Source organism: Podarcis melisellensis, assembly GCF_964234715.1.
Source record: "Podarcis melisellensis genome assembly, chromosome: 8".
NCBI lineage: Eukaryota > Metazoa > Chordata > Lepidosauria > Squamata > Lacertidae > Podarcis > Podarcis melisellensis.
Window position 1 is genome coordinate 33991929 of NC_138540.1, and position 26641 is coordinate 34018569.

Below are 26641 nucleotides of genomic sequence, written 5' to 3' on the forward strand. Positions count from 1 at the left end.
TTTTCAGTTTGCCAGGAATTCTTTTAATGACAGAATTTAAAAAAGACCAAAAACAGCTTATTTCAACTGCCTCATTTAAACAAATGGTCTGTAATTTATAGTTACAAATACTGTATAGACAATGCCTTCTTGTACTGCACAACCAATAAATACAAGAATGACTTCAAAATGTCTAAAGGTCTCTAAAGTCATTTGAAAATGTGCCTGACCTTCCACTTTTTTAAATTAGAACATTCTCAAACAAATCTGCAGTTATGCTTGAACTCAAAATACAACGGCATCTACAATTTAAAAGAAGCCGTTTTAGGAATCAGTTCAATGTTGCCCCTTTTTAGACACTGTTATGTTCACAAAAATAGCTGAATGAACAACAGTATCATTGAATGAACTACTGGAAAGAGACTAAGGACTTCAATCCTTTGCAGAGTTACTCAGGTTTAAGTTCCATATAGGTCCACAGGACTTATCTGTACTATATAACCAGTGGCAGGATTGCACCCCCCTAAAAATGATACCAAACATACAGAAGTATACACTTTACCATAAGTAATTATAAGTATCAGGAAATGGACACCTGTAATTAATCTCAAAGGGTCAAAAAAAAAAAAAAGGAAAAAGGAAAAACCTGAATTACATAAAAGAAAAAAATCATTTATTTAATGAAAAACTAGAAGTTAATAAAAATTAGCAAATACACAGAAAATTTACACAAGAACAGCAGCAATACTATGTAGTGACTTACGCAGTGGGAGGGGAGGAAGAATAGGGGGAAGTAGCGGCCAGAGACTGGACCGCCTTGCATGGCTTGTCAGTCAAAGGAAAAGAATACAAATTAAACACAAAACAGTATCTGTTCCAAACGTACAATCAATCTACAAACAAGTTTAGAATTATTTTACAACACATTTCATTCAATCAGTTCTTAATACAAAAAGATGCCCATTTTGGGTAGAATATATATATATATACACATACACGCATATATATATATTTTCAGTGGTTTACTGCTGACTTATTTTAAATATATTAGTGTTATTACATGCAACTGTTTCCTGTACTTTAATAGCCTTCCTATTAATTTACCTTCATATATGCTAACCTCTCCCTACCAAATTGTTCACATTTGGCAGTCAAAGATGTTTACCTTTGTTCTATGAAACTGAATGCTGTGGGTTGTTTTTAGACACTGGCCTGAAAACGTCAGATCGCGGTTTCAACACATCGAAATCGTCACATTAATGCCTAAATTGCCGTTCTCTGCAAAAAGCTGTGCAATGCTGGTGTCAAAGACTAGACAGTCACTGTTCATGATGGCAGTTGCAATCCCTTCGTGAATTGATCGAGGAGTTGCTTCCCAAGTCAATCGTCGCCTATGACCATTTAGCTCAAGTCGATAAGCAAAATTTTCAGCTTGTTTCCGTGTTCCTATCAGCTGTACAATTGCAAAGAACTGCTGGTGACCATCATATTTCTCCTGTTTCTCCAATACAAGCATGAAGTGAAAGCCAAAACAAGACTGCATCATAACCCAGTCAACGGCACCAGGAAGATTAATGTCTGTAGCAAGGAAAACTATATCTTCTCCCTGTAGCGTCGTTATTGACTTATGCTGGTGCATGAGATGAGGCATGACAGCATCTAGAGAGCCTTGCCACTTACAAGAAGCACCAGGACATGGGCACGAATAAGGCCTGAATTCACAAAGCTCTTCGTGGTCTGCTTTTTCAGTGTGGGGCAAAGTGATTTCGCAGCCAGAGGAGGCATATTTACAAGGAAACAGTACAGAGTTGGCAACCTTTTCCATAGCCAAGTTGCGAATTGAACCCAGTGGGCCTCGGCAGGTCGGACAGCATGTGAGCTTGGGACGACAGTTGCTACAAACAAGATGGCCACTTTGGCACTGCAGAATAGGTGGCAGTACATAGTCAAAACAGACAGGACACTCAAAGAGACTAGCCAAGTCATTGTTGGAAGCGGTGGTGCCAGTCAATGCAGGCACCCTCTGTGATGGTGTGCACTTGGAGGTACCCGTGGGAAGCGCTGTAGCAGTTTGACGACTCATTTCTGTAAGAAAGCAAAACAAAATGAGCACATTTGTAAAGCCCCTTCTTTCAAAAGAAAACAATCAAGCCTATTTTTTGTTGGGGGGGGGGGGAAGAATCTGACACATTTACTAAATGTAAAAATGGTCTAATCCAGGGTTTCCCAAATTTAGGTCTCCAGTGGTTTCTGAACCATCATCCCTGACCACCGGTCCTGCTAGCTGGGGATGATGGAAGTTGTAGCCCAACAACTGCTGGAGATCAAGTTTAGGAAAGCTTGGTCTAATCCAACAGGGCTTGTAGGTCCATCTAGTCCAGCATTTATTTCTCACAGCTTCCAGAAGGGTAACAAGCACAGCATGAAGACAGTAACCCATCCTATATGCCAACTTCCCCAGAAACTTGGTATTTACAGTGATACTGCCTCTGATCATAAATGCTCCACTTAGCTAGACCAATTCTCCATTAAATTTTCCAATCCTTTTTCAAAGCCATCTAAGAGGATAGATGTTGGGGAGGCTTTACTAAGACTTCCGGGTATAGGGCAGTATATAAATTCAATAAATAATAATAATAATACCATCACATGTTACTTGAATTGCAATCAATATATAATATATTGGAATATGCATTTTAACCACAATTATTTATTAATAATTTGTAACTAAAGAAATGGATGAGATAGTTGTAACGGAATACTGCTTAATTAGAGCATCTAATAAGGTGGTTTAGGGTAAATGAGTTTTAATCTATTTTTTAACAGCCATCTAAGCCATGGTCAACACCACATCTTGTGGTTGGGAATGCCATACATTAATTTGTTGTGTGAAAAGTGTTTTCTTTTGTCTCCCCTGAAATTAATTTCACCAGGGGACCCAATAAATGCTAAATATTACCACATTTCACAATGTCTGAAAACAGAACCTGATGTGATCTGCGTTAAAACATAAAAGCCACCATCAAGTTCATGCTCATGTCTGCGTCTAGGTCTCAGTGGAAGCAGTGGAAGTTAAGTGTGTTTAACTTAACTGTGTCTGGACTACAGCCAAAGCACCAATGAAGTTTAAGCAGGGTATTAAAAAGTCTTATATAGCAACTAGTCATGGGACGCGGGTGGCGCTGTGGGTAAAAGCCTCAGCGCCTAGGGCTTGCCGATCGAAAGGTCGGCGGTTCGAATCCCCGCGGCGGGGTGCGCTCCCGTTGCTCGGTCCCAGCGCCTGCCAACCTAGCAGTTCGAAAGCACCCTCGGGTGCAAGTAGATAAATAGGGACCGCTTTCTAGCGGGAAGGTAAACGGCGTTTCCGTGTGCAGCTCTGGCTCGCCAGAGCAGCGATGTCACACTGGCCACGTGACCCGGAAGTGTCTTCGGACAGCGCTGGCCCCTGGCCTCTTGAGTGAGATGGGCGCACAACCCCAGAGTCTGGCAAGACTGGCCCGTACGGGCAGGGGTACCTTTACCTTTACCTAGCAACTAGTCATATGGCGTTAATAAGTAGTACAGACATTCAGGTTTTGTATGGAGTAACACAGTCTGTTTGAGTAAGTAGTATCTCAGAGTTAAAATGCTCCTGAAACTCAAATGCCAAGAGAGCTTCTCTACATGTAGGATACATCAAACCTGTGATTGTAGCCACACCCTGAACAATGTATAAAAACACAGGACTGCAGTCACAATCCTTCTGTCATAACAACTGCAAGCAAAACCTGTAAGTGACCAGTAAGCTGGTTTGTTTTACTGCATATATTTACCCCACAAAGAAAAATCCCTGAGGCATGCAACAGTGGGCAACTGCTAATGATCTCAGAGATGAGGTGATTCTTTCCACCATCTCAAAAATCAGACTAATTAGTGTCTACTTAAAAACATAACAGCTTCTCTAGTTAAGTTTTGTGCTATTCAGGAAACCTTATCCTTGATACATTCAAAGTTCTTACTCAATATACAGTGGTGCCCCGCTAGACGAATGCCTCGCAAGACGAAAAACCCGCAAGACGAAAGGGTTTTTTGGTTTTTGCGACGCTTCGCTAGACGATTTTCCCTATGGGCTTGCATCGCAAGACGAAAGCCCATAGGGAAATCTCGGGGACCTTTTTTTAAATGCTGGCGGTGGGGAGCAAAGCCTTTTCCCCCCCTCCGGACTTCAGAAGAGGTCCAGGAAGGCCGGCGGGGGCGAAAGGCTTTGCTCCCCACCGCCAGCATTTTAAAAGCGTCCGGGATAGCAGGGAAGCGCTTCCCGCTATCCCGGACGGCTTTTGAAGGCAGGCAGGCTTTTGAAGGCAGGCCCTGCCTACCTAACCGGGGGCTTTTAAATCGCCCCGGGACTGTCCGGGGCGATTTAAAAGCCCCCGGACGGCTTTTGAAGCCTCCCCCAGCCGCCCGGCATCGGAACGATGTCCCGAAGCCGGGCGGCCGGGCGGGAAAGCCTCCCCCAGCCGCCCGGCTTCGGGGCATCGTCCCGATGCCGGGCGGTGGGGCAGGAAAGCCTCCCCCAGCCGCCCGGCATCGGAACGATGTCCCGAAGCCGGGCGGCCGGGCGGGAAAGCCTCCCCCAGCCGCCCGGCTTCGGGGCATCGTCCCGATGCCGGGCGGTGGGGCAGGAAAGCCTCCCCCAGCCGCCCGGCATCGGAACGATGTCCCGAAGCCGGGCGGCCGGGCGGGAAAGCCTCCCCCAGCCGCCCGGCTTCGGGGCATCGTCCCGATGCCCGGCGGTGGGGCAGGAAAGCCTCCCCCAGCCGCCCGGCATCGGAACGATGTCCCGAAGCCGGGCGGCCGGGCGGGAAAGCCTCCCCCAGCCGCCCGGCTTCGGGGCATCGTCCCGATGCCGGGCGGTGGGGCAGGAAAGCCTCCCCCAGCCGCCCGGCTTCGGGGCATCGTCCCGATGCCGGGCGGTGGGGCAGGAACGCCTCCCCCAGCCGCCCGGCTTCGGGGCATCGTCCCGATGCCGGGCGGTGGGGCAGGAACGCCTCCCCCAGCCGCCCGGCATCGGAACGATGTCCCGAAGCCGGGCGGTGGGGCAGGAACGCCTCCCCCAGCCGCCCGGCTTCGGGGCATCGTCCCGATGCCGGGCGGTGGGGCAGGAACGCCTCCCCCAGCCGCCCGGCTTCGGGGCATCGTCCCGATGCCGGGCGGTGGGGCAGGAACGCCTCCCCCAGCCGCCCGGCTTCGGGGCATCGTCCCGATGCCGGGCGGTGGGGCAGGAACGCCTCCCCCAGCCGCCCGGCATCGGAACGATGTCCCGAAGCCGGGCGGCCGGGCGGGAAAGCCTTTGTCCCCCCTGCCTGCCTTCCCAGGGGCTTTTAAATCGCCCCGGACAGCGGAGAAGTCCTCCGCTGTCCCGGGCGATTTTAAAATGCCGCCCGCCAGAAGAGGTCGGGGGAAGGCTTTTTCCATAGGAACGCATTAATTGATTTTCAATGCATTCCTATGGAAAACCGTGCATCGCAAGACGAAAAACTCGCAAGACGAAGAGACTTGCGGAACGAATTAATTTCGTCTTGCGAGGCACCACTGTACTCTGAGCAGCAATTAGCAATTTTGCTTAGCCATTTGCAGCACAGAAATCTCTACCTCACTTAAAGACAAGCAGTAACGTTACAAGGAAAAAGAATGACAAAATTCCTGGTGTATGTATCGACACATACTTTGCATATAGTGTTGTTTTAAAGATAGGAGAGCAACATCTTTTTTTAAAAAAATAAGCAGACTAAAATAGAAACGTTTTGTACTATTCACACTTCAAGCATGGTAATAGCTTACAATTGGTTTTTCACATTAGTCAAAATATTTTCACAAAGTCTCTAACCATCTGGCTACATTTTTTGTGTGTGGTTGCAATGCTATTACATACCTTAGAGACTATAGCTAACCTTAATAGCCTGCTAAAAGGTTCACTGGGAACTGAGAAACTTATGGTGCATTTTTAGTGAACAGAGAACTGCAAGTATTTAAATCAATTAATGGTATGGATCAAGCAATTAAAATATTTTGAATAAAAATATGCCACCAATTAATTGATAGGCAGATTCTTTCAAGAATCTAATCACACTTTGTAGGGAGTAATTCCCATTAACACAGTGGGCCTTACTTCTGTGTACACATGCATATAGGCACACTGAGCTAATTATTTTTGCTTACAAAAACATATTGGAACAGACATTTCTTCTATCTCAGACAGTAAGGAATGTCTCTTTGCAAATGCTGCCCCCTGTGACACATGTACGCATCTAAAAACAAAATACCATTTCCTTCAGAATAATTTATTTGTACACAGATTACAATTTATGACCAAATCATTTTAAATCACCTGACAGCGCACACATGTAGATAATCCAATGTGGGAAGAGTCAAATGTTCATTTCGGCATCCCCATCTTCCCATCTTGTAAGCCTTGCAAGGTAATTACCACTACGCATATGCTTAGAAGCTGGGCACCAGAACAGGCAAGCTCAGCTACCTCACACATTTGAATACACCACTGAACAATTCACATTCAACTCTGAATGACCATTTAGACATAAGCACATTGCTTCACTTTTTACCAAATTAATCTGCAATGCAATAAATATATCCACTGGCAAATACCAGGTTGTCCCAACTATCTTACAGGCCCAATCAGAACCTTCAGTTATCTATGGAACTCATTCCTAGAAGACCGAAGAAATCAACTAGTTTTACTATGGGCCAACTCTCAAAACATTTTCATATGAGTAAAATTACAATATCCAACAAGGACCCAGAACCTGCTAATGCTGACAGACTGTTCCCAGATTGCATGGGTGGGGCTTGGCCTGATCTGGGTAGGGATACACTCTCAGTGAAGGAGGCATGTAGCTCATGGGTATTTCTGGCTCTAGTAACATAGCTTGAGGCACAAGTGGCCTCAGTGGTGCGAACTATCTACGCCCCTCTCTGGCCAGATAGGCTAACTTGTTTTGCATACACTTTGGTAACTTCTAGGTTAGATTAGTGCATGAGTCAGCAAAACTAAGGCCCGGAGGCCGGATTTGGCCCAACTGTCTTCTGGATCTGGCCCATGGACGGTCCGGGAATTGCCGAGTGGATTGGGGTAGGGATTCTGATCGTTCGGGCTGCGCCATTCCCTCCCCTCACACACACCACGGAGGCACCTCCTCCCTCCCTCCTCCTGACTTCTCCCCGCCCTGCCTAGAGGAGAAAGGGGGCTGGGCTTTGTTGAGCCGCGGTTGGCTGAACACCATTTTAAGCAGCCCCTCTCCGGAGCCAGCCCTTTCGCGCCACTCATCGTCCTGCCGCCAGCCCCTGCCACTTGCAAGGCATAGGTAAGCAGCCACTGGGGCTCATCCAGTGCTGTAGAGAAGGGAGGGGAGTCAGTGGGGAGGGGCTTCCCAAAATATAGTCCAGCCCCCCCACAAGGTCTGAGGGACAGTGCACCGACTCCCTGCAGAAAAAAATTGCTGACCGCTGGATTAGTGCAATGTGTTGTGTGGTTGAGTTCCCTCAAATGATTTGGAAACCACAGCTAGTGCAAAATTCAGCTGCCAAATTGCAGGACAGTTTGAGCATAACATCAATTTTGGCACAACTGCACTGGTGGCCAAGTTTAACTTTGGTTTTGACCTACAAAGGCTTAGGCAGTTCAGTACCCCAATAACGAAATGACCACCTCTCTCCACATGAACTAACCTGGACCCTGCATTCCATCACCTTTCACTATGTGTCCCTCTAAGGGAGATGCAGAGTGAAGATACAAAGAATGGGCCTTTTCAGTAGAGACTCCACTTGTAAAATGCTCTCCCCAGGGGGTTATGCCTGGAACTATTACATTGTTTTTATTTGCCCAGGCATTTGACTCTTAAATTGGAAGGTGGTGGTTGTTTTTAGCCAACTTTTGTGTTCATCCTTTTAGTGGGGTAGGTTGGATATGTCCTTTTTATATATTTTTATGAATGAGCATTTAAGGTTCTTGTTTTAGTCTTATTCTTCTGTTTGGTTTTAATGTTTGTTCTTGTACTGCAAGCTGCGTTGCAAAAAGTGACAAGTATAATCATAATATATATAATCATATATAATTATATAAATATATAATCATAATACTATTTTATGTACAGTTGACTTTTTCTTTTTTTTCATGGTTGATTGTTTTATGTATTCATTGTTGCAACTTATCCTGTGATTTAGGACAAAAGGTATGATATTTTGCTTGAAATTATTTGATATATAAAATCAATCAATAAGACAGGAGCCTATAATATTAACGCGGACAACTCATTCTAATTTTTTTAAAACCCACAACCTCAAAAGATAAGCAAATTTACCCTATGCCAGTTCAGAATGTTGCATCTGGGTGGTCCCTCACAACAGAACACCAAAAACACCTGTAGTTTATACTGAATATATTAGTACAAAAGGTTTATGAGTTTTTGCTTACAGTTACTCAGAATGTCTCATCTCTCCTTTTGGCAGGGTTTGCTAGAAGAGAAGCGGCCTTGTTCTGTGAACACTGAAGTCAACACCATAATGCTCTGACTACTAGGCAAGATCTAACTGAAACTGCTGGTTTTACCAAGTGTACTGTGCAAACTTTACCTCCAATTTAAGTTAATATGAGAATTTGTTTTGACTTGTTATATGTTTCATAAGACATCTGTAAACCCCAAACAAAACTCAAATCGTATGAATTTTGTCACAAAAAATAAAATAAAAGCCTGAAAGATTCAAATTATCTCTTTGAGTAGCACCAAATGTACTGCAATTCAATCAATAGAGCCTGTCTCCTTTGTTCTCTAAGAACCAAAGAACTAACAGTTCGGTCATAAAGTATTAGACCTTGATGCACCTTTCTCAATTTCTACTGGGTATACTGTACCTATGTCTGAGTTGTCACTTGTTAAGATCTAAAAGCTTGATTTAAAAAACCACCCCCCTTAATGACCCATTTTTTAAACTACAGCTGTGCTCACAAGAATACCTTATCACTGTTTGACAGCCAGAGTTAGCCCATCGCCGTGTCCACACTTTACTACAGGTAATTTGGTGTTAAATCTGAATTAGTTGTAAGCATCCCTGTGAGACCAGAATTAAAGTGTTGAAGCTACTGACCAACAGTCATGTATTTTCTAAGTACATATGCCTCCTTTGCATTACAAGGGCTTGCATAGTAAACACAAAATTTTTGCAGGGTGAAGTAGTGAGCAACCAGAAGAAAATGGAGTAGAGGAGGGAGGGAAAGAACAACATAAACAAAACTGCAACAGAACTGTGTGTACAGATGCTTCTGCAGTGAAATAGTCAATCCTGAAGTCACCAAAGGAACACAACCAGATGTTGGAGTTTGCTGTACTTTTTGATAGCCATCTGAGAGTTTTATTCACCTCTGCTACTCTACTACAATGCACAAGGCTGCTGTTTTAAAAAAGAAAAGAAAAAGTAGTAGTGATAGCTATTTTCATCAGCACCAGCTTGGAACCATTGCCCTCGCTCTTGACAAAGTTCTGGCTGCAGGCTTGGACACTATATTGTGATTCAAGGAAGTAAATAAAACCTATTTTACTTTGTCACCATCTCCTTTATTAACACAGGGCAAATAGTGCAAGAGGAAAAAGACATTCAAGTTGACTCTCATTGTGTCTATTTTTTAAAGCCATGTTAATTGTTCTGCTACATTAATTCCATAGAATAAAAATTAAAGTGAGCAGTGCTCACACCAACTAATTACAGCTGAAGTTACAACCAAGGTCTTTTTCACCCACATAAACCTTTACACAAATCTTCAGGAATAACACAGATAAATATGAAGTGGACATATATGCAACAGCCTGCGCTGCTTGGGGCAGAAAGTGGATCTCTACACAACAAAGGAAATCCAGGGTAGCCTGTGAGTCACTAAGTATGTTTTGCACACACCACACACACACACACACACACACACACACGTGTGGGTAAGTGCTGGATCCTGTCCCACCATCATGGAGCCTGCCAGATCCCGCCCAATTCTGCAACAATCTCTAACATCCATAAATTTTATGTGGCTCTTTGATTGCACTAAAGTTTCATATTGTGTCTTGATACCCGCAATACAAAAATCCATGTCAGAATCAGATTATCACATGAGGAGCCCAACTTCTCACTAGTACATCCCCAAATTCCACTGTGCAAAGTATTTCTACAATGTCTGCTCCAGCTGAAAGGAAAAACTCTATAAAAAGTTCAGGTGCAGGCAAACAAACTAAAATTCCGTACCTTGTTTCCCCAAAATATTTTGATCATGCTGAGTAAACAGAAGCATTTGAATGTTGGATCAAAACTTGGTAGGGGTTCAAGAAGGAAAATGCATTCAAATCCAGCCTCCAAATCTGATTTCCTTAACAGGTGCCTTGGTAATGAAAAGAGGGCAAACACCTGCATGGATTATATGATGAGCATTCTTACAGTATGTTTCCCCCAGTAGTAGTTGGGTTTTGAGGGGGAAGGGGAGCTACATTCCAAACGTGTAGTGAATGTAAAGAAAAATAAAACATGGGCAACAAACCTATTTCTGATAGCTCTTTAAGATTACAGGATAAGCTAGTGTACTCATCAAGTGAAAAACTAAAGATGTTTATGATACAGTGCCAAACAAGGAAAATTGACCATTTGCGATATCCCAAGCAACTGATGGCTTTCACAAATCTCACTGAGGTCCAGCGCCTAATAATGCCAGTGTAAGAAATGCTACCTTTTCTTTTGCTGGTTTTATTTCCTGGCAGGCATGTATCAAGGACTCCTTTCCATGCGTATAAAAAACTGAAGGCGGATTTCCCCGTCATGAGGAGTAGAACAGCTCATTGCGTTTCTCCATAGAAACAAAAACAATCCACAACAGAGGCCCCTCCTGGAAACGCCAAGGCTTAGAGACAGCCGGCGCGAAAACAATACCCAGAAGGGGGCACAAATCCATGCGAGGCAGGCAGCTCCCTGAACAAGGGAAGGGCGTTCCTTTAATGAAAGTTTCCGAAGTAATCCAAAGTGAAAGACGTGCTAGTGTGAAGAAGCTGCAGAAAGTCTCACCAATTAGATCCACTTTGATTAGGAAGCCTCCTAAGATGGAGACCCGAATTTCGACCCCCACCCAACTCCTTTTCTTGCGCGATCTCCGGAGCCCCCGCGAATCTGAACTGGAAACAACTGCGCCCAAACCCAAGAGGGAGGCGCACGGTCACATCCAAAAGCAGAAGCAGCAACTCCCGAGTTCAGTCCGAAGCCTCGTGTGGCAAAGCTATTGGTCGCCGAAGAAAGCCTGAGCTCACTCTCCGCCAGCTCCTCCTAAAGCCAGTGAGATCGAGGAGGCGGTATCCTGCTTGGGCCCAGAGAGGGAAGGAGGCTGGGCGGGCAGATCTGCCTCACATGATCAGCCGGACTCCGTTTGCAGCCAGCTAAAGCAAGCATCCGCCAAGGGAGACTGCTTAGCGCAGCAAAGGTCGCGCCGGGAAAAGAGGCTTGGTCCTTCCTTCGCTACGAAGGGACGATCCTGGTCACTGCTCGCCCGGAAGACGCTCTCGAGGCGGGAGGCAAACGAGCGCCGGCCCATCCACCCCCAGCCCCTCCCTCTCCAGCGATTAAGCTGTCTCCAAAAGCAGCTGACAGAGTTCAATTACTGTCCTTCCTGCACAGCAGGATTAATATGGAGCAAAATTCGAGTGAATGAGTCAAACTTGACAGGCTGGTAGGCAGAGTCAAAACAATGGACTTGAACCATCTAGTAAAACAGTTTACTACGTATCTGATTTGGATCTGCCCCTTTAACTCTTAAGAATGTTGGTAATTTGCACAGCTGATGTTTTGAAACAAAGGAATCTTGACGTCTACCAAATCATACTATTAGTCTACCTAACTCAATATTGTCTACACACTGCTTGGCAGAACTCTCCGGTTTAATGCAGGAATCTTTCCCAGCCCTACTAAGATTCCAGGAACTCAACCCTAGGCATTTTGCATGCAAAGCAAAGCATGTGCTCTACCACTGAACTATGGACCTTCCCATAAAAGGTCTTTATATACACCCTGAGTATTTTTAAAAAACTGGGATAGCATGAGCAGGAAACTCCACGGAGATTTAACAGATACCAATAGAGGAATGAGCCTAAACTAAACTGAGGAACTTCTGCTGACAAAATTCCAGTGTCTAGCCTTAACCCAAATTCTGTACCAAGGAAAGGGAGGATAGTGCCTGCAGCCTGGAGACACAGACCATGCAGTCAACAGAGGACAATTACTATGCACAAAATGCCAGGGATAGTACTGACCACAATGCTGCACAGCAATGACACATGGAAGAAACCACCCCAAGCTCAACAGGTTCATCTTTAGGCCTATACTCCTGCCTAGTTAAACACTTTAAGGAATGTATATGATCAACTAATTAAGTCATAAGAAAATTGGCAAACAGCTAACGAATGTGTTAATTGTCTTGCAAGCTCAAGTGCAGCATGGTGAGGATTTGAGGGGCTAGAAGCACATTTCTGGCTATTAAGCCACTTCAGGCCTTGTTACAAATTGCTAAAGAGCTCTTTACATAGTTTAAAAGGGGGCTGAGGGCTCCCAGCAACCAGCTAATTATCAGGATAGCCACACTCCCTCTCCTTTTAAGGCAATAAAGCTTTAAGTGTCATTTCCTCCTTCAGACCTCCATACTGCTCACTGTGTCTGTCTAGCTCCCAAATTGTGCTGCCATTTACTGTTCTGATCACCTATTTCAAGAAGCTGGGCAAGATAATGAAGGACTTCTGCGTGTGAAAAATGGCAACTAAAATGATCAGGGGACTGGAGCAACTCTTTTACAGTACAAGGAAAAGTTATGTTTTGAGATACTGAGCTTCAGAAAAAAAGTGGGGTGTAAGTTGGAGATGTATAAAATGATGCACGGTGTAGAGAAAGTGGGCAGAGATGCTTTTCTTCTTTGCTTCTAATGAGTAGGACTAGAGGATATCTGGTTTTCAAAATTGTGATATATCACTAGCTAAAAATTGTGATATACCAATATATTGTGATGTTGAAATAAGGATGGAACTATCCAAAGGCGAACAGGGTAACGTCCTGGCAACTGCTACTACTTGTTGCAGAGGTGGCCTGCAGGGCCTCAGGGAGCCAGTGGCAGAAGTGGCAGCAGCCTGCGGGGCCCTATCATGGCAGTGGGAGGTGGCGACAGACGTTGTGGTGGCATGCAAGGCCTTGCCGTGGCAACGGGAAGTGGTGGTAGAAGCAGTGGCAGCCTGGCAGCAGTGGTACAATAATCAGGAACTTGCGAGGCCTCATGGCAGTGGGAGGCAGCAGCAGCAATGGAGGCGACTTGCGAGGCCATGTTGTGGCAGCATGATGAGGCAGAAGTTGGGGTGGCCTGCAAGGCCTCATGATGGTGATGGGATGTAATGGCAGAAGCAGTCTGTGAGGTCATGTCACTGAGGTGGGAGGTGGCAGCAGAAGCGGCCTGCCTTGGTGAGGCCTTTAAAGCCACTGCCGTTTCTCACCACTGAGCAGCTTTGCAAACCGCCACTTTTGTGCCCCTGACACAAGGCCTCATAAGCTGCCACCGCTACTACTGAATTGCCATGGCAGTGTTGATTCTGTCACCGCCTGACCACCGCCGTCACCTCCCGTTGCTACCACAAGGTCTTGCAGGCTGCTGCTTCTGCTGCCACAGCAACATGACCTCACAGGCCTCCTCCTCCTGCGGCTGGGCAAGGCCTCACAGGCTTCTGGTTATTGTGCCACTAGTGCCAGGCTGGCACCACTTCTTCCACGACAACATGACCTTGCAGGCCGCTGCTGCATCTGCCTCCCGCTGCGACATGGCCTTGCAGGCTGCCACCACAAGGCCTTACAGGCTGCTTGTGTTCAAGCAAATGTGAGCAAAAGTCTCCTGCAGGCTTTCCCCACACAAGACAAGGTTTGTTTTTGTTATTTATTTTGTGTTTTTTATCTCGTATTTTTATGTTGTGAATTGCCTTGAGATCTATGAATGAAGGGCAGTAATACAAATTTTACTACCACTACTACTACTACTGCTAATAATAATAATAAATGTACGGTAAGTCCTTCTGAATTTAATGCAGCTTACTCCCAGATAAGTGGCATTGGGATTGCAGACACAATGTATAATTATATAAATAATTCAATTTAATCTTCTACGTCAAAGAGCTCAATAGTTGTAGTCATAATGTTTCTATATTAGGAGTTTTGATTATCTTGTTCTTTTAGGATAATTTAAAATTGTGACTGTTTGTATAATTTTTCACCTCTTAGGTATTTAAAAAGTGAACCAAGTATGAGGGACAATAAACTGGGCTTTAATCTTGACAAATTGGAAACATGGTTCCTGTGTCCAAGAAATTTGTCAACTGCTTGTTCTAGGCAGGATTGCACACCTCCTGATAGAGAGTCTGGAGGGCTTCTTAATCCAGCTTTGTCACTGGAAGTCTGCGTTGCCTCAAAGGCTAGAAGTGCCTTTAACTAGCTATATCTGGTATTACAGCTATGATCATTCCTGGGCTGGGAGAGCTTGGCCCTAGTAGTTCAGGCACTGGTGACTTCAAGATTGGATTACTGCAATGCATTCTTTATGTAGGGCTTCTTATAATTGAAAAAAACAATAGTTACTTTAAAGCACTTACAGGTTTCATAATATTCAAGTGGTAGCTACATTTTGTTAAATAAATAAAATAAAAACAACTACATTTAACTACCTTAACTCTGTATCAAAACACAACCGAGGACGTTCAATAACATGGAACTAGGAAATGCAAGTATCCACTCACCAATACACACTGGCACACACTCTCACAATTATTCATGTGCAGGCTTAAAAAAAATATTTAACAAAATGAAAATAACACCATGGGTGCAGCCAGGATTGGGGGGGCAGGACTTTGTTGGGGGGCAGAACTAACCTGATTGGACTATTAGTTAAGTATTTCTATTGTTTTACTTGAACGGGGGTGGGGTGCCCCCAGGCTACATCCATCTATACCACTAGATAAAAACAATCTTAAGTGCTTCCCCCCACTCTTAAATAGAAGTTAAGCCAATATTTTTAAACCTAGTCCAAATGTATTTGACTTACGGTATATATCAACACACTGTAAGTGAAATGGAGAAAATAAGTAAGAAATATTTCCCAAAATAGTAATGATTTCTTTTTAATCCGCCTACTATCCAGAAGTCTGTATAATAATAGACCAAGACAGATCTGACTACAATGGGTATGGATTGTTGCAACTCTTAAATTTTAATGCATGTCTTATTTAAGACTATATATCCTACCAATTTTCCTTTCAAAACACTAACCCAGTAATGAAATGTGTTAATGAACCACTGTAGTTTAGTTATTTTTGTATTACACAAACACAAAAGCCTCAGGAGAGATAATTATGGGTTTTCTTGAACTCCTATCAGTCAGGAAACTTCGCATCAAGTTCCAGTTTTCAGTACATGCATTAGATCAAAAAGGAAAGTTATATCATAATATTCAAATACATAGGGCAATACTTAGCAGATGGGTTTCAAACTCTTGGTGAGTTAGGTACATCCCCTGCATGTGAGGACAAGCTCTGGGTGGAGGAGACAAGACAGGGTGGGAAAACAGAGCGATGTAGACACCATTATCCCACCCCAGGGGAAATGACAAAACAGTGCCAGGGCAGGACATGCTATTCCTTCTGTGACTTATGTCACAGTAGTGTTGCTGCATTTTCTCTGGATGCAGCAATACTCTGCCTGCATAGGCTTGGGCAAAGGCACATTTTCAAGCCCTGCATATACAAAGTACAAAATAAGCTTGATGCTGTTAGTGAGAGTTACACCTGCATGGTGGCTATAGCAGTGCTTGCAGGACTACAGCCATTGCAAAGAACCTTCAAACTCCAACAGACTGCTAGCAATTTATAGCACAGAAGTGTCCAACCTTTTTGGAAAGCTTGCTATAAATCATGTTCAGAGTACAAGACAGACTTTTTCTAGTGTACACTGCAATGCCTATTTAGATCCCAAGAGCACTGTTTGATTGGTTATACCACTAGCCTATTGAGCCAAAGGTACATGTAGCTGTACAGATGCAGGCAGAAGTTTGGGCCTAGATACGGTATACAGTCAGGACTGGGGAGGTGGGTGGGGACTCTTCCCTTGCCTATCAGTGGCACACACCTTACAGTGGTACCTCAGGTTATAGACTCTGCTAACCCAGAAATAATACCTCGGGTTAAGAACTTTGCTTCAGGATGAGAACAGAAATCGTGTGGCGGTGGGGCGATGGCAGCGGCAGGCCCCATTAGCTAAAGTGGTGTCTCAGGTTAAGAACAGTTTCAGGTTAAGAACAGACCTCCAGAATGAATTAAGTTCTTAACCCGAGGTACCACTGTATTTGCATCCATCTTGGATAGTATCTAATGGTGGCCATATGTCCTCTTTTTCCAGGACACTTCTTCTTTTTCATTTTAGTGATCCATAGTTAAAAGTAGAAGTCGGCAAATATGTCCTCTTTTTTGCTCTTCAAAATACTGCAACCCTAGACCTGGGAAACACATCTTCAAAGTGGAGCACCCAATTTTCACCAATCTGTCCTACCCACTTAAGCCCACCCACACCTAGAAAAACTACTGCACCTTTGAAAAAGTATGGAATATGATACAGATGACACCTATCAAAAAGCCATGGCTGGATATAACATATCTTTACAATATCAAGCATGATGCAGATTTGACACCAATCATGTTAATCTGCGGTCTCTCACCAACTTCTCCACTGAAGACTGTGGTTGAGTTATTAAAAAATTCTCAAAGGCACCTTAATTAAAAATGTAAAATAGTTATTTCAGTTCTTCATTTAAAGGTATGGTGCCTTTTCAGGAATCCCAAGATGAATCTTAAAAGTCTATTCTAGTTCACTTCAAAACTTAAGATGCAATAAGGGCCCCGTATTGTTATACAAGTGCATGGGTATTCTAAGTGAACAAAAAAGATTAAACTAGATTTATGAATAAGAGAACCCATTTAAATATTGCATGTATTTTCTGGAATGCTCCTTTCCTAAAATAACTACATTTTCTGTGAAAAGTTCTTGAAATGCAACATGAAATTCTCAGTACTTGGGCCAAGAGTGTTTACATTAATGCTATTAGTCTAATCTAGTGGCTTACATGATGCAAGAAGTATTTACTTCGCCTTGCATCACAGCTAGAATGATAAACAAACTGACTTAACAGATAATAGAGAGCACAGGGACCCAATTCAAAGAGCTAGTTAGGACTTCTGAAGTCCTAAACAGCTTGGGCCCAGCATGAACCACAACCTCTTAAGGTCAACAAGAAACTCTGAATTATGCCATCTATGTATCAAAACCAAAACCATAAGAGCTAGCAGAAAAGCATTCTCCAAGAGCTTAGAATTCTCCCCACACCTTATTTCTTTCTATCTATCTATCTATCTATCTATCTATCTATCTATCTATCTATCTATCTATCTATCCATCCATCCATCCATCCATCCCACCCTCTCATAAGGTATCAGGACTGTGAATAGTAAAATAAAAGCAATTAAAAGCAGTAAGGTAAAGGTAAAGGGACCCCTGACCATTAGGTCCAGTTGTGACCAACTCTGGGGTTGTGGCGCTCATCTTGCTTTATTGGCCGAGGGAGGTGGTGTACAGCTTCCGGGTCATGTGGACAGCATGACTAAGCCGCTTCTGGCGAACCAGAGCAGTGCACGGAAATGCCGTTTACCTTCCCGACGGAGCAGTACCTATTTATCTACTTGCACTTTGATGTGCTTTCGAACTGCTAGGTTGGCAGGAGCAGGGACCGAGCAACGGGAGCTCACCCCGTCACGGGGATTCAAAACGTGACCTTCTGATCGGCAAGTCCTAGACTCTGTGGTTTAACCCACAGCGCCACCCGTGTCCCTTGTATTAAAAGCAGTACAGATCATTAAAATGACTAGCTACTAATAATAATTTTTAAAAATGGATAGATTTCACGTGAGCCCAAGTGGTTTCTGGTGTTAGACATATTATGTTCAGTTAAATGCACAGGATTCACAGATTCAACAACTGTAACTTCATTTTTACAGCAGCAAGAAATCATGAAAAACAGTGCTACAATGGTCTGAAAATAACCCTCAGGCAGCTTTGCTGTTTTTTAAACTTAATTTAAAGGCCACCTTTTCTTCTCCAAGAAGCTCAAGGTGATTATGTTGTTGTCCCCCTCTTCATACAAACCCCACAACAACCCTGTGAGGTACATTAGTCTGAGAGGCAATAAGTGGCCTAAGGTCAGTGAGCCTCATGACTGAGTGGGGATTTGAACTCTGCTCTTCCAGCTCCTGGTCAGATACTCTATCCACTTCACTACAAGCAACAATTCCCAGGGCTCTTAAATAATTTGGAGGTGGGGTTGTTGGGTTTTTTTGTGCTTAGAATGCCATTTTATAAGTGCTCACTTCAATAAAAGTTTTCATCCCAACTGCACTTGTTTCAAAGCAAGTTCCATTACTGTGTGCAACTTCCTCCCATTACGTTTGTTTAGCACTGTGGAATAAAAGCAGGCAATACACATTCTCATATTAGACCCCCAAGAGCACCAGATTACTTGCTTTTAAAGTTGTGCATACATTTTAACATGGGATAGCAAATATTTTCAACGACATTTTCAAGCGCTGAAAATTGTGCTCAAATTCAGTCACACAACTATCCCAATATGGCTCATGTATTTGAATTTCTGCGATCACCATTTATTACATGACTCTATTATTGAAACTATCTGTCCTTAGGTATGATGGTTAACATCAGAAATGAACTTAAGTCAGGACTAAAATCTCAGTGTTCTGAGTGCCTGGTTCCTCAGGTACCTAAAAATCAGAAACATTTTTTCTTTACCCCTGTGTAAGTAATGCCATGAAACCAAATGATGCTCATGAAAAAATTGGCAGAGGCACTGGGAAATCTACTGCCTGCATGGTCCCTTGTCCATCTAACATAGTTTGATTGCTCCATTAGGATTTTTCAGGCTTTTCTCATTTTAAGCTATGTGAGCAGCAAATGCGACATACACCAAACAAGCAGGGGGAAAAACAATTAGGAGAAAATATGTAACTTCATGCCATAATCTCCCCAAGAAAAAGCAGGGCTAGTGAGGCAAAATGAATCAAAAGAACTAAAAGGGACTTGCATAAAATATACTTTAAAGTATTTTAAAAGGCAACTATAAGCCTTGAATTGAAAAAGAGCTACTTTAGAAGTAGGGAACCTCTGGCCCATGGGCCAAATCTTTGTCTGTCAGGGATGCAATTTGGCCAGCAAGGCCACTTGCCTCAAACCACATCTGCCTATTATCAGATGAGCAGGGTTCAATCCTGTTGGGTGCTGCTTCACCAGTGTCTTTCCTGTGGTGGCAAAGCAGACCCTTCCCCTCCCAGCAGTGTTAGAAACTCAGATATGTAAGCTAAAAGTCAAATGGCGCCTTAACCGTAGGTTATGGTCACCACAATGGAGTTTCTAGGCGCCCTTTTGCAATTAAATAAATATTGCTAAATCAGTGTTTTATAAATGTATAAACACTTAAATAAGCTATTTACAACCTATCTGACAGCACTTTGTTAAGAGCTGAAAGTATATTGGGGTGCAGGGGTGCTTCTCACTGGGGACTAATGGGATAGTGTATTTTCTGCTTGTTAGAAGCATTTATGCCATCTGCACTCACCTATTCTGTTTGCAGTCTCTGAACAATAAATCAAATTATTACAGAAAACACCAGAAATCTCCAGTGATCCCAGATAAGTCCTGCAACAGAGTTTTTTTTATCATCACTAGGGGATGTGGGAAACATGTACCACATATTTACTTCTCTCACCTAATATAGCAGTAATCATAGCATCTCTGCATATTGCTCTGAACTACATGAAAGTGTTGATTTGAGTGAAGGTTGTTCGTCACTTTGATGTCAGTTAAAGAAAGTTTTGTAACTAACCCTGTAATAAGACCCACATTAAATACAATTTTTTTAGGTTACACTATCCTAACCACCTTATGCTAGGCTAGTTCAGTTCTTGATTGGTACAAACAACTAATTTATTGGACTACCAAAAGTTCAGTTTCTCTATAATTTTAGTACAAGAAAAACAGAGGACAGGACTGCAGTTATGTTGCCCTAGGCTTCTGAACTATTTTGTAATCAATGAAAATATTTTATAGCAAATGTGCCAATACTACCACCGGTAACTGCAGTATGGCATTTGGAAGACTTTTTTTTGTTTCTGGCACATTTCATATTTTTACTCACAGCACCGTTTCACACATGATGACAAATTGCTATTTTCTTAGATAATGATTATTTCAACACAGGAAAGGAACAATATGTCAGTCTTCTTTAAACCCAATTAAGAGATGGGGGGAAATTCAGACACATGAAAAGAAGCAATTAAAATTGTTGTAATGTATGCAGAGTCCATATTTGCTTAGTGATCATCCAATCTTATCTATCTTTCTCTAGAACCTTTCTTTTATACTAAATTTATGAAATCATCAACTCTTTCATCACAATGACCCTCACAAATCCAAGCTTTAATTATAGAGGACTAGTTTAGTTCAGTAACTAAGAGTCAGAGACCCAGGTTCAAATCTGACCTCTGCCATGGGATTAAAAAGTGGCCCTAGGCAAACCACTATCTCATAGCTTCAGACCCATATGCGGCATGAGGATAATAATATTGGGACTATACTATCCTGCAATGTTATATTAAGGATTATCAAATAATGTGCCAGGTGTTTTGAACAGGTGAATAAAACTACATGAATGTTTAATATTATTTAGCTATTTCACAAGAAGTCTGCTTATACACAGGTGGCCCAATGCTTTCTGCTTTTCCAACTGTTATTTAACTTCATGAACAAAGTCATCATGCAAGGTTGATGTCACAATACCAAATCAACTATTCCATACTCGAAAAAGCAGTGATTTAAAAGTAAGCATACAGCATCTATAGGGAGAACATGAAGAACTAGGTCATGTCTCAAACATGTAAAAAACAAACCCACAAACAGCATAGAACCTTGCATTTTAAAGAGTGTTATTACACAATTGTCCACTTCTGTCATATATGATTAAAGCAAATAATGATTTTATTCTTTATTCTGGAAAATGCCATATTTCTCTGTATACATCAGGGGTCAGCAAGCTTACCGAACGATGGGCCGGTCCACACTCTGTCTGTCAGATGGGCTGGAGCGTGTGTGCATGCACGCGTGCTCTTCCGGGTCGGAGGAGAGCCCGTGCGCACACGCTATTTCCGGCACTCCTTCGACCCGGATGTGCGCCAGAAATAGCGTGTGCGCACAGGCACCATCAACCTGGCGGTCCCCGCGCCGCGCCAGTAAGAGCAGGCAGCACCATGGGCCGGATAGACGAGCCCCGTGGGCCGCTACCAGTCCATGGGCCTTAGGTTGCCAACCCCTGGTATACAGCTAGGAAGCCTACACAGGCAATTTTCATGATACATGTATTAAAGATTTTTTTTAAAAAAAGAAATTGAAAGTGGCAAGATGTGTTATATATTTCCATACTCCTATCTTTACCACTTGCACACAGTTTCTCTAAGGCCACATTGCCCCTAATTTATCAAGTTTCCACAGTTCAAAACCAGTCTTGAACTTCCCCACAATACACAAGAACAGGAACCACCTCTGCAGTAAAAAATGTACACTAAACATAAACAGCCCTTTCCGTATTTTATGTAATGCCTTCACTCCACACAGGTAAAGTAATAACATATCATTATGTACATATAACAATGCATGGTGATGCATTGTAGAACATAAAAAGGGCGGAGACAAACAAGCAGAAACATATCACAAACTAGGAATTTAAACAGGGAAAATAAGTGTGCAATAAACAGATCAACTGAGATGTAGATACAAGATGAGGAATGTCCCTACCTCTTAAGATCTCTGGTGTAATAAATTGGTAAGGAGAGGTAGGGAGATTAGAAAGTTCAGCAGCAGTTACAACTAGGGCTACAATCCTATGCATGCTTAGCTGGGACTAAGTCCTACTGAAAACAATGGGAGTTATTTTGAACACAGTGGATTATGATATTGGGCTGCATCCTAATATTGGGCTGCATCCTAATCACACTTACTGGAGAGTAAGGCATACAGGATATAATGGCAGTTTTAAGTAAACACTTGTACAGCAGATCTTGCATTTTCGTTAGAAAGGAAAGGGGATCAGCATCCCTGCCAATTTTATTTGATGTCAGGAACTGTCCACATAAGGGATGTCAAACATCTGGGGATCAGGGAAGTGGGGGTGGAGAGATGTGATCAGCTCCCAATAAGTTTTGAAAACTAGAGAGAAAGGTAAGAGAGAAAGTGCAGCTTAACCCTCCAGTGTCACACTCATCATTTAACGTTCCAATCCACAATTAACCTGTTTCTCTTTCTTCTTGCTTTCTCCCCACACACCAAAGAACCAGTGTGCTCTACAGATAGAACCCAGTAAGTGAAATGTGTATTTCCAAACACCCAAAAATGGGGAACTATCTTCATTGCTTCTTTTGTCCCAAGTACACCCCTCCCCCGTGCATGCTGCCATCTTGTACGGTGGCAAGTGTGGCTAATATCATTACATCTATCTAGCCACCACGTGCATTCCACCTGAAAGACCGTTACAAATTGCACACAAGTTTTGGGCAGCAAACATCATTGGGATCACCATTCCCCCTTTCTCACCCACTGCCACTAGTTTCCTTTTAACATCTTGACTGAGGAAGAGCTCTGGGGAACCTGAAAACTTTGCACGTGGCTTTGCACGACCTTTTGGCGTCAGTCCTACTTAGTTATTAGTCCTTATTAGAAACATTAACAGCAGCAACAACAGACTGTGGCTGCCGGCCTTCGTCGGGAGCAAGCGCTACATCTGAAGGCAGCGGGGCTTGCTCCCTAAGCAGCAACACGACTACACCGTGGCTGTCAGACTTCCTCAAGAGTAAGCGCCGCTTCTTGAAAGCTGCGGGGCTTTGCTCCCGAGGAAGCCGCGCCGCACGGGCCGCTCCCCCCCCCCCCATTCGCACTTCCTCCTCCCCGCCACTGAAGCGGTGACTGTGGAAGACGAGGCTGAGGGCTGCGAGGAGGCCGCCGCCGAAGCCACGCTGTTGTTTCTTGTGCCGCCGAGGCCTGCCTCCCCTCCGAACTCAGCACAAAAGGACACCCGAAGCCAAGCAGGCGATGCCGGCCGGCCGCCCAGCCAGCCCCTCTCTTCCACCACAAAGGGAAGAAGACGAGGGAGGCGGAGCGGGGCCTGCGCGCGGCGGGGCCTGGGAATCCGACCAAGCCAGTCAGCCCACCCACCCTCCTTCCGAGGAGGCGAGCCGCGGGCCTCCCCTCCTCCGGACTCCCCCCACCCGCTCGCACTCAGGCCCGCCGCCGCCGCCGCCACTTCTCCTCAGACTCCCGTTAGGCCGCGGCGAGGCCTGCTCGGGCCCGGCATGAGGCGGCGGCGGCGGCGACACCACACATTCCCTCTCACTCTTTGCCTCCTCACCTGTGGGCGCTGGGCTGGGCGGCGAGCCGCGGCCTGGCTCCCACCCCCGGACGGGCCGCGAGAGGACCGTGTGAGGAGGGCGCTATGAGCTGGCGAAGCGAGCACCGGGGGGAGGGGAATGGAGGGGATTTTTTTAAAAGGGGGTTAAAAGAAGGAGTAAAAGGCGGGCGGGCTTATCTCGACGATGGCCGCCAAAACGACACTCACTCACACACACGAAAATAAAACGGAGGAAGAACCAGCCTTGGGAGAAAGCGGGGTGGGGGTGGGGGGAGTTAAATAGGCGGCCGGCCGAGCGACCCCGCGCTCGCTCGCTCGTTCCCTCTACCGCCGCCACCACCAGCGCTAGGCCGGGAGGGGAGCGCGCTCGGCTCTCTTTCTCCAGCGGTTGCGCGCGCACGCGCGCTCGCACACACACCCTACCCTGCCCTCTCCCTCGCGCGTGCGCGCGCACCCCGGCTAAGGGCAGCAGCTGCAGCTCAGAAAGAGAGAGCTGGCTCGCTCTCCTTGCGCACGCGCACGAGACCTCGCCTGACGGAATGAGCGGCGTTAGGTGGAGGGAGGCTAGAATTAGATGGATTTGTGGCGCCGCCTCCTCAGCTTTTGGATGTACCTCATCCTTCACTGAGGTGAGACAAGATTTATTCCTCTCACCTAGTTAATCTTGAAATATATGGTTGTTAACTTGGGATCTCCTTTAATAATGATAATGGCCTGTGATATTTAAATAACAGGAAATAATAGTAAAGTTTAACCATTTAAGGCAGAAATGTTTACGAAATTAACTTTCAAGCTAATTTTAATAAACTTTCAAAATTATTTATTTATTATTATTATTATTATTTGCTTCCCATGAGGCCTCTAGAAGCGATTTGCAATGTGCAGTAATGATGTATGTAGAAGTTATGTATACAGAAACCGCATCTGCATATAAAAACAATTTTAGGGACAACAGCAGCAAATCTAGTAAAGGTAAAGGTACCCCTGCCTGTACGGGCCAGTCTTGACAGACTCTAGGGTTGTGCGCTCATCTCACTCTAGAGGCCGGGAGCCAGCGCTGTCCGCAGACACTTCCGGGTCACGTGGCCAGCGTGCTGAAGCTGCTCTGGCGAACCGGCACCAGAGCAGCACACGGAAACGCCGTTTACCTTCCTGCTAGAAAGCGGTACCTATTTATCTACTTGCACTTAGGGGTGCTTTCGAACTGCTAGGTGGGCAGGAGCTGGGACCGAATGACGGGAGCTCACCCCGCCACGGTGATTTGAACCGCCGACTATGCGATCGGCAAGTCCTAGGCACTGAGGTTTTACCCACAGCGCCACCCGCACTCCAGAACACATCGTATACATTTATCATATTTTTGTTTGGCTCATCTCTTGGTCTGGGTGTCTAACACTGAATAACAGACCACAACCAACCACGATTTGGCATAATGTGTTGGGTGCTTCATATTATCTTCTTGAGTTAGAATTCCACACCACCTTATTTCTCTTTCTTTCCTTCTTTCTCTCTCTCTCTCTCTCACCGACCCACCAATCAGGCAATAACAAAGAACCCACCCACATTATATGCCAGGGATAGAGAACCCTCCACTCTCATAATCACTGAGGGACTACTCCAACTCCCATAATCCATGACTGTTGACGATACTGGCTGGAATTATAGTCAAACCCCATTGCTGTAATAACTGTGTTTTAAGGGCATGTGTTTGTGTGTGCTGGTCTGGCCTTGCCCAATGGAATATGCCTTCCCAGTGTGCTTCTTAGCCTAAAATTTTTCCCATTCCTGATTTAAATTATCATTTAACCAGAATGAAAGTACTGTAATGGAAACATTCAAGTGAACTATCTGTTTTAAGTATTAGATTATCTATTAATTGTTGTAATAAATGACATTTGTTTTGAATTATGGAAATGTTTCATAAATTCTGCTCTTAAATTTAGTAATACTAAATAATGTAAATCAACTCTGATGATTTATAATTTCCGGAGATTGGAAGACAATTACTTTTGCATTACAGTACATTAGGTGCAGTAAAGTAGATACAGTCATTAATTACCTTGGGTGCCAATTACCTTGGGTGCCATTACATTAGATAAGGAACTGTTTGCTTATCTGCTAAATCAGTATTCGTGATAATGAATTTATTGTCATTAAATTCTACAATCTAAGCTATATAATTCATTTATTATGTTGATTTCCCATGTACTTAAATATTCTCTTACCTATTGACAGCATTTCTGGAGGTGAGCAATAGCCCCAAGGCTTCGTTTTGCTTCTCTGCCGCCACTTAACAGTTGTTAGATCACTTTCCCAATAGCAGGAATGGGGACATGTGGCCCTCCAAATGTTGTTGGGCTGCAACTCCCATCAGACCCAGCCAACATGGCCAACGACCAGAGATGTTGAGATTTATAGTACAACAACATATGGAGGCACACATTCCCTACCCCTGACAAGTAACTCATGATCTGCAGCTATCTTGTCCAGGAGAGGCTAGTCCAATACATGCATTACATGCCTGCAGGAATGCATTCACACAACAATTTATTTCATTTCTCCTAAAAGGCCTGTTCTCATGTTGCCACTCTCCAGAGAGGGTCAGGACTAGCCTCTTCTGGACAATATTACATGTATTGGACTAGCCTCTCCTGGACAAGATGACAGCAGATCATGGGTTACTTGTCAGGGGTAGGGGATGTGTGCCTCCATATGTTGTTGGATTCAAATTTGAATTCAAATTGTAATAAAATAAAAACTCAATGTAAGAAGCAATAAAAATATGAATTAAAAGTCAGTAGGAATATTTAATGTGATAAATGTGCCATCTTCAACCATAAATCCACAGATGCTCTGCGGACCACCTGAATGAAACTCACAGACCATTGAAGGTCTGCAAACCAGTTTGGGGACTCCTCTTTTAGACGGCAAAGTGAGATATAAATGATTGGCAATAAACAATAGCTATAATTGACAATAATCACAACTCTTGTCTTTCCTTCCCTTCTTTTTCCACCCTCTTTCTTCTTCCAATCCAACCCATCATTCTTTCATCCCACCAGT

General features: G+C 44.1%; 1 protein-coding gene across 5 annotated transcripts; it reads right to left on the minus strand.

Moving 5' to 3' along the window:
• Positions 1-23702, minus strand: SIAH1 (siah E3 ubiquitin protein ligase 1). 5 transcript variants are annotated; one of them, XM_081924103.1, is made up of 2 exons: positions 23579-23702; positions 1-2064 (listed from the first exon to the last, which is right to left on the minus strand). In XM_081924103.1, the coding sequence occupies exon 2, from the start codon at positions 2060-2062 to the stop codon at positions 1214-1216; it is 849 nt and encodes a 282-aa protein (XP_081780229.1). In that variant the 5' UTR covers positions 2063-2064; positions 23579-23702; the 3' UTR covers positions 1-1213. The 5 variants fall into 5 exon arrangements, with proteins under 5 accessions (XP_081780229.1, XP_081780227.1, XP_081780230.1 ...); XM_081924101.1 differs by lacking the exon at positions 23579-23702 and adding an exon at positions 10736-11316; XM_081924104.1 differs by lacking the exon at positions 23579-23702 and adding an exon at positions 11068-11306.
• Between the last annotated feature and the right edge of the window lie 2939 nt (positions 23703-26641).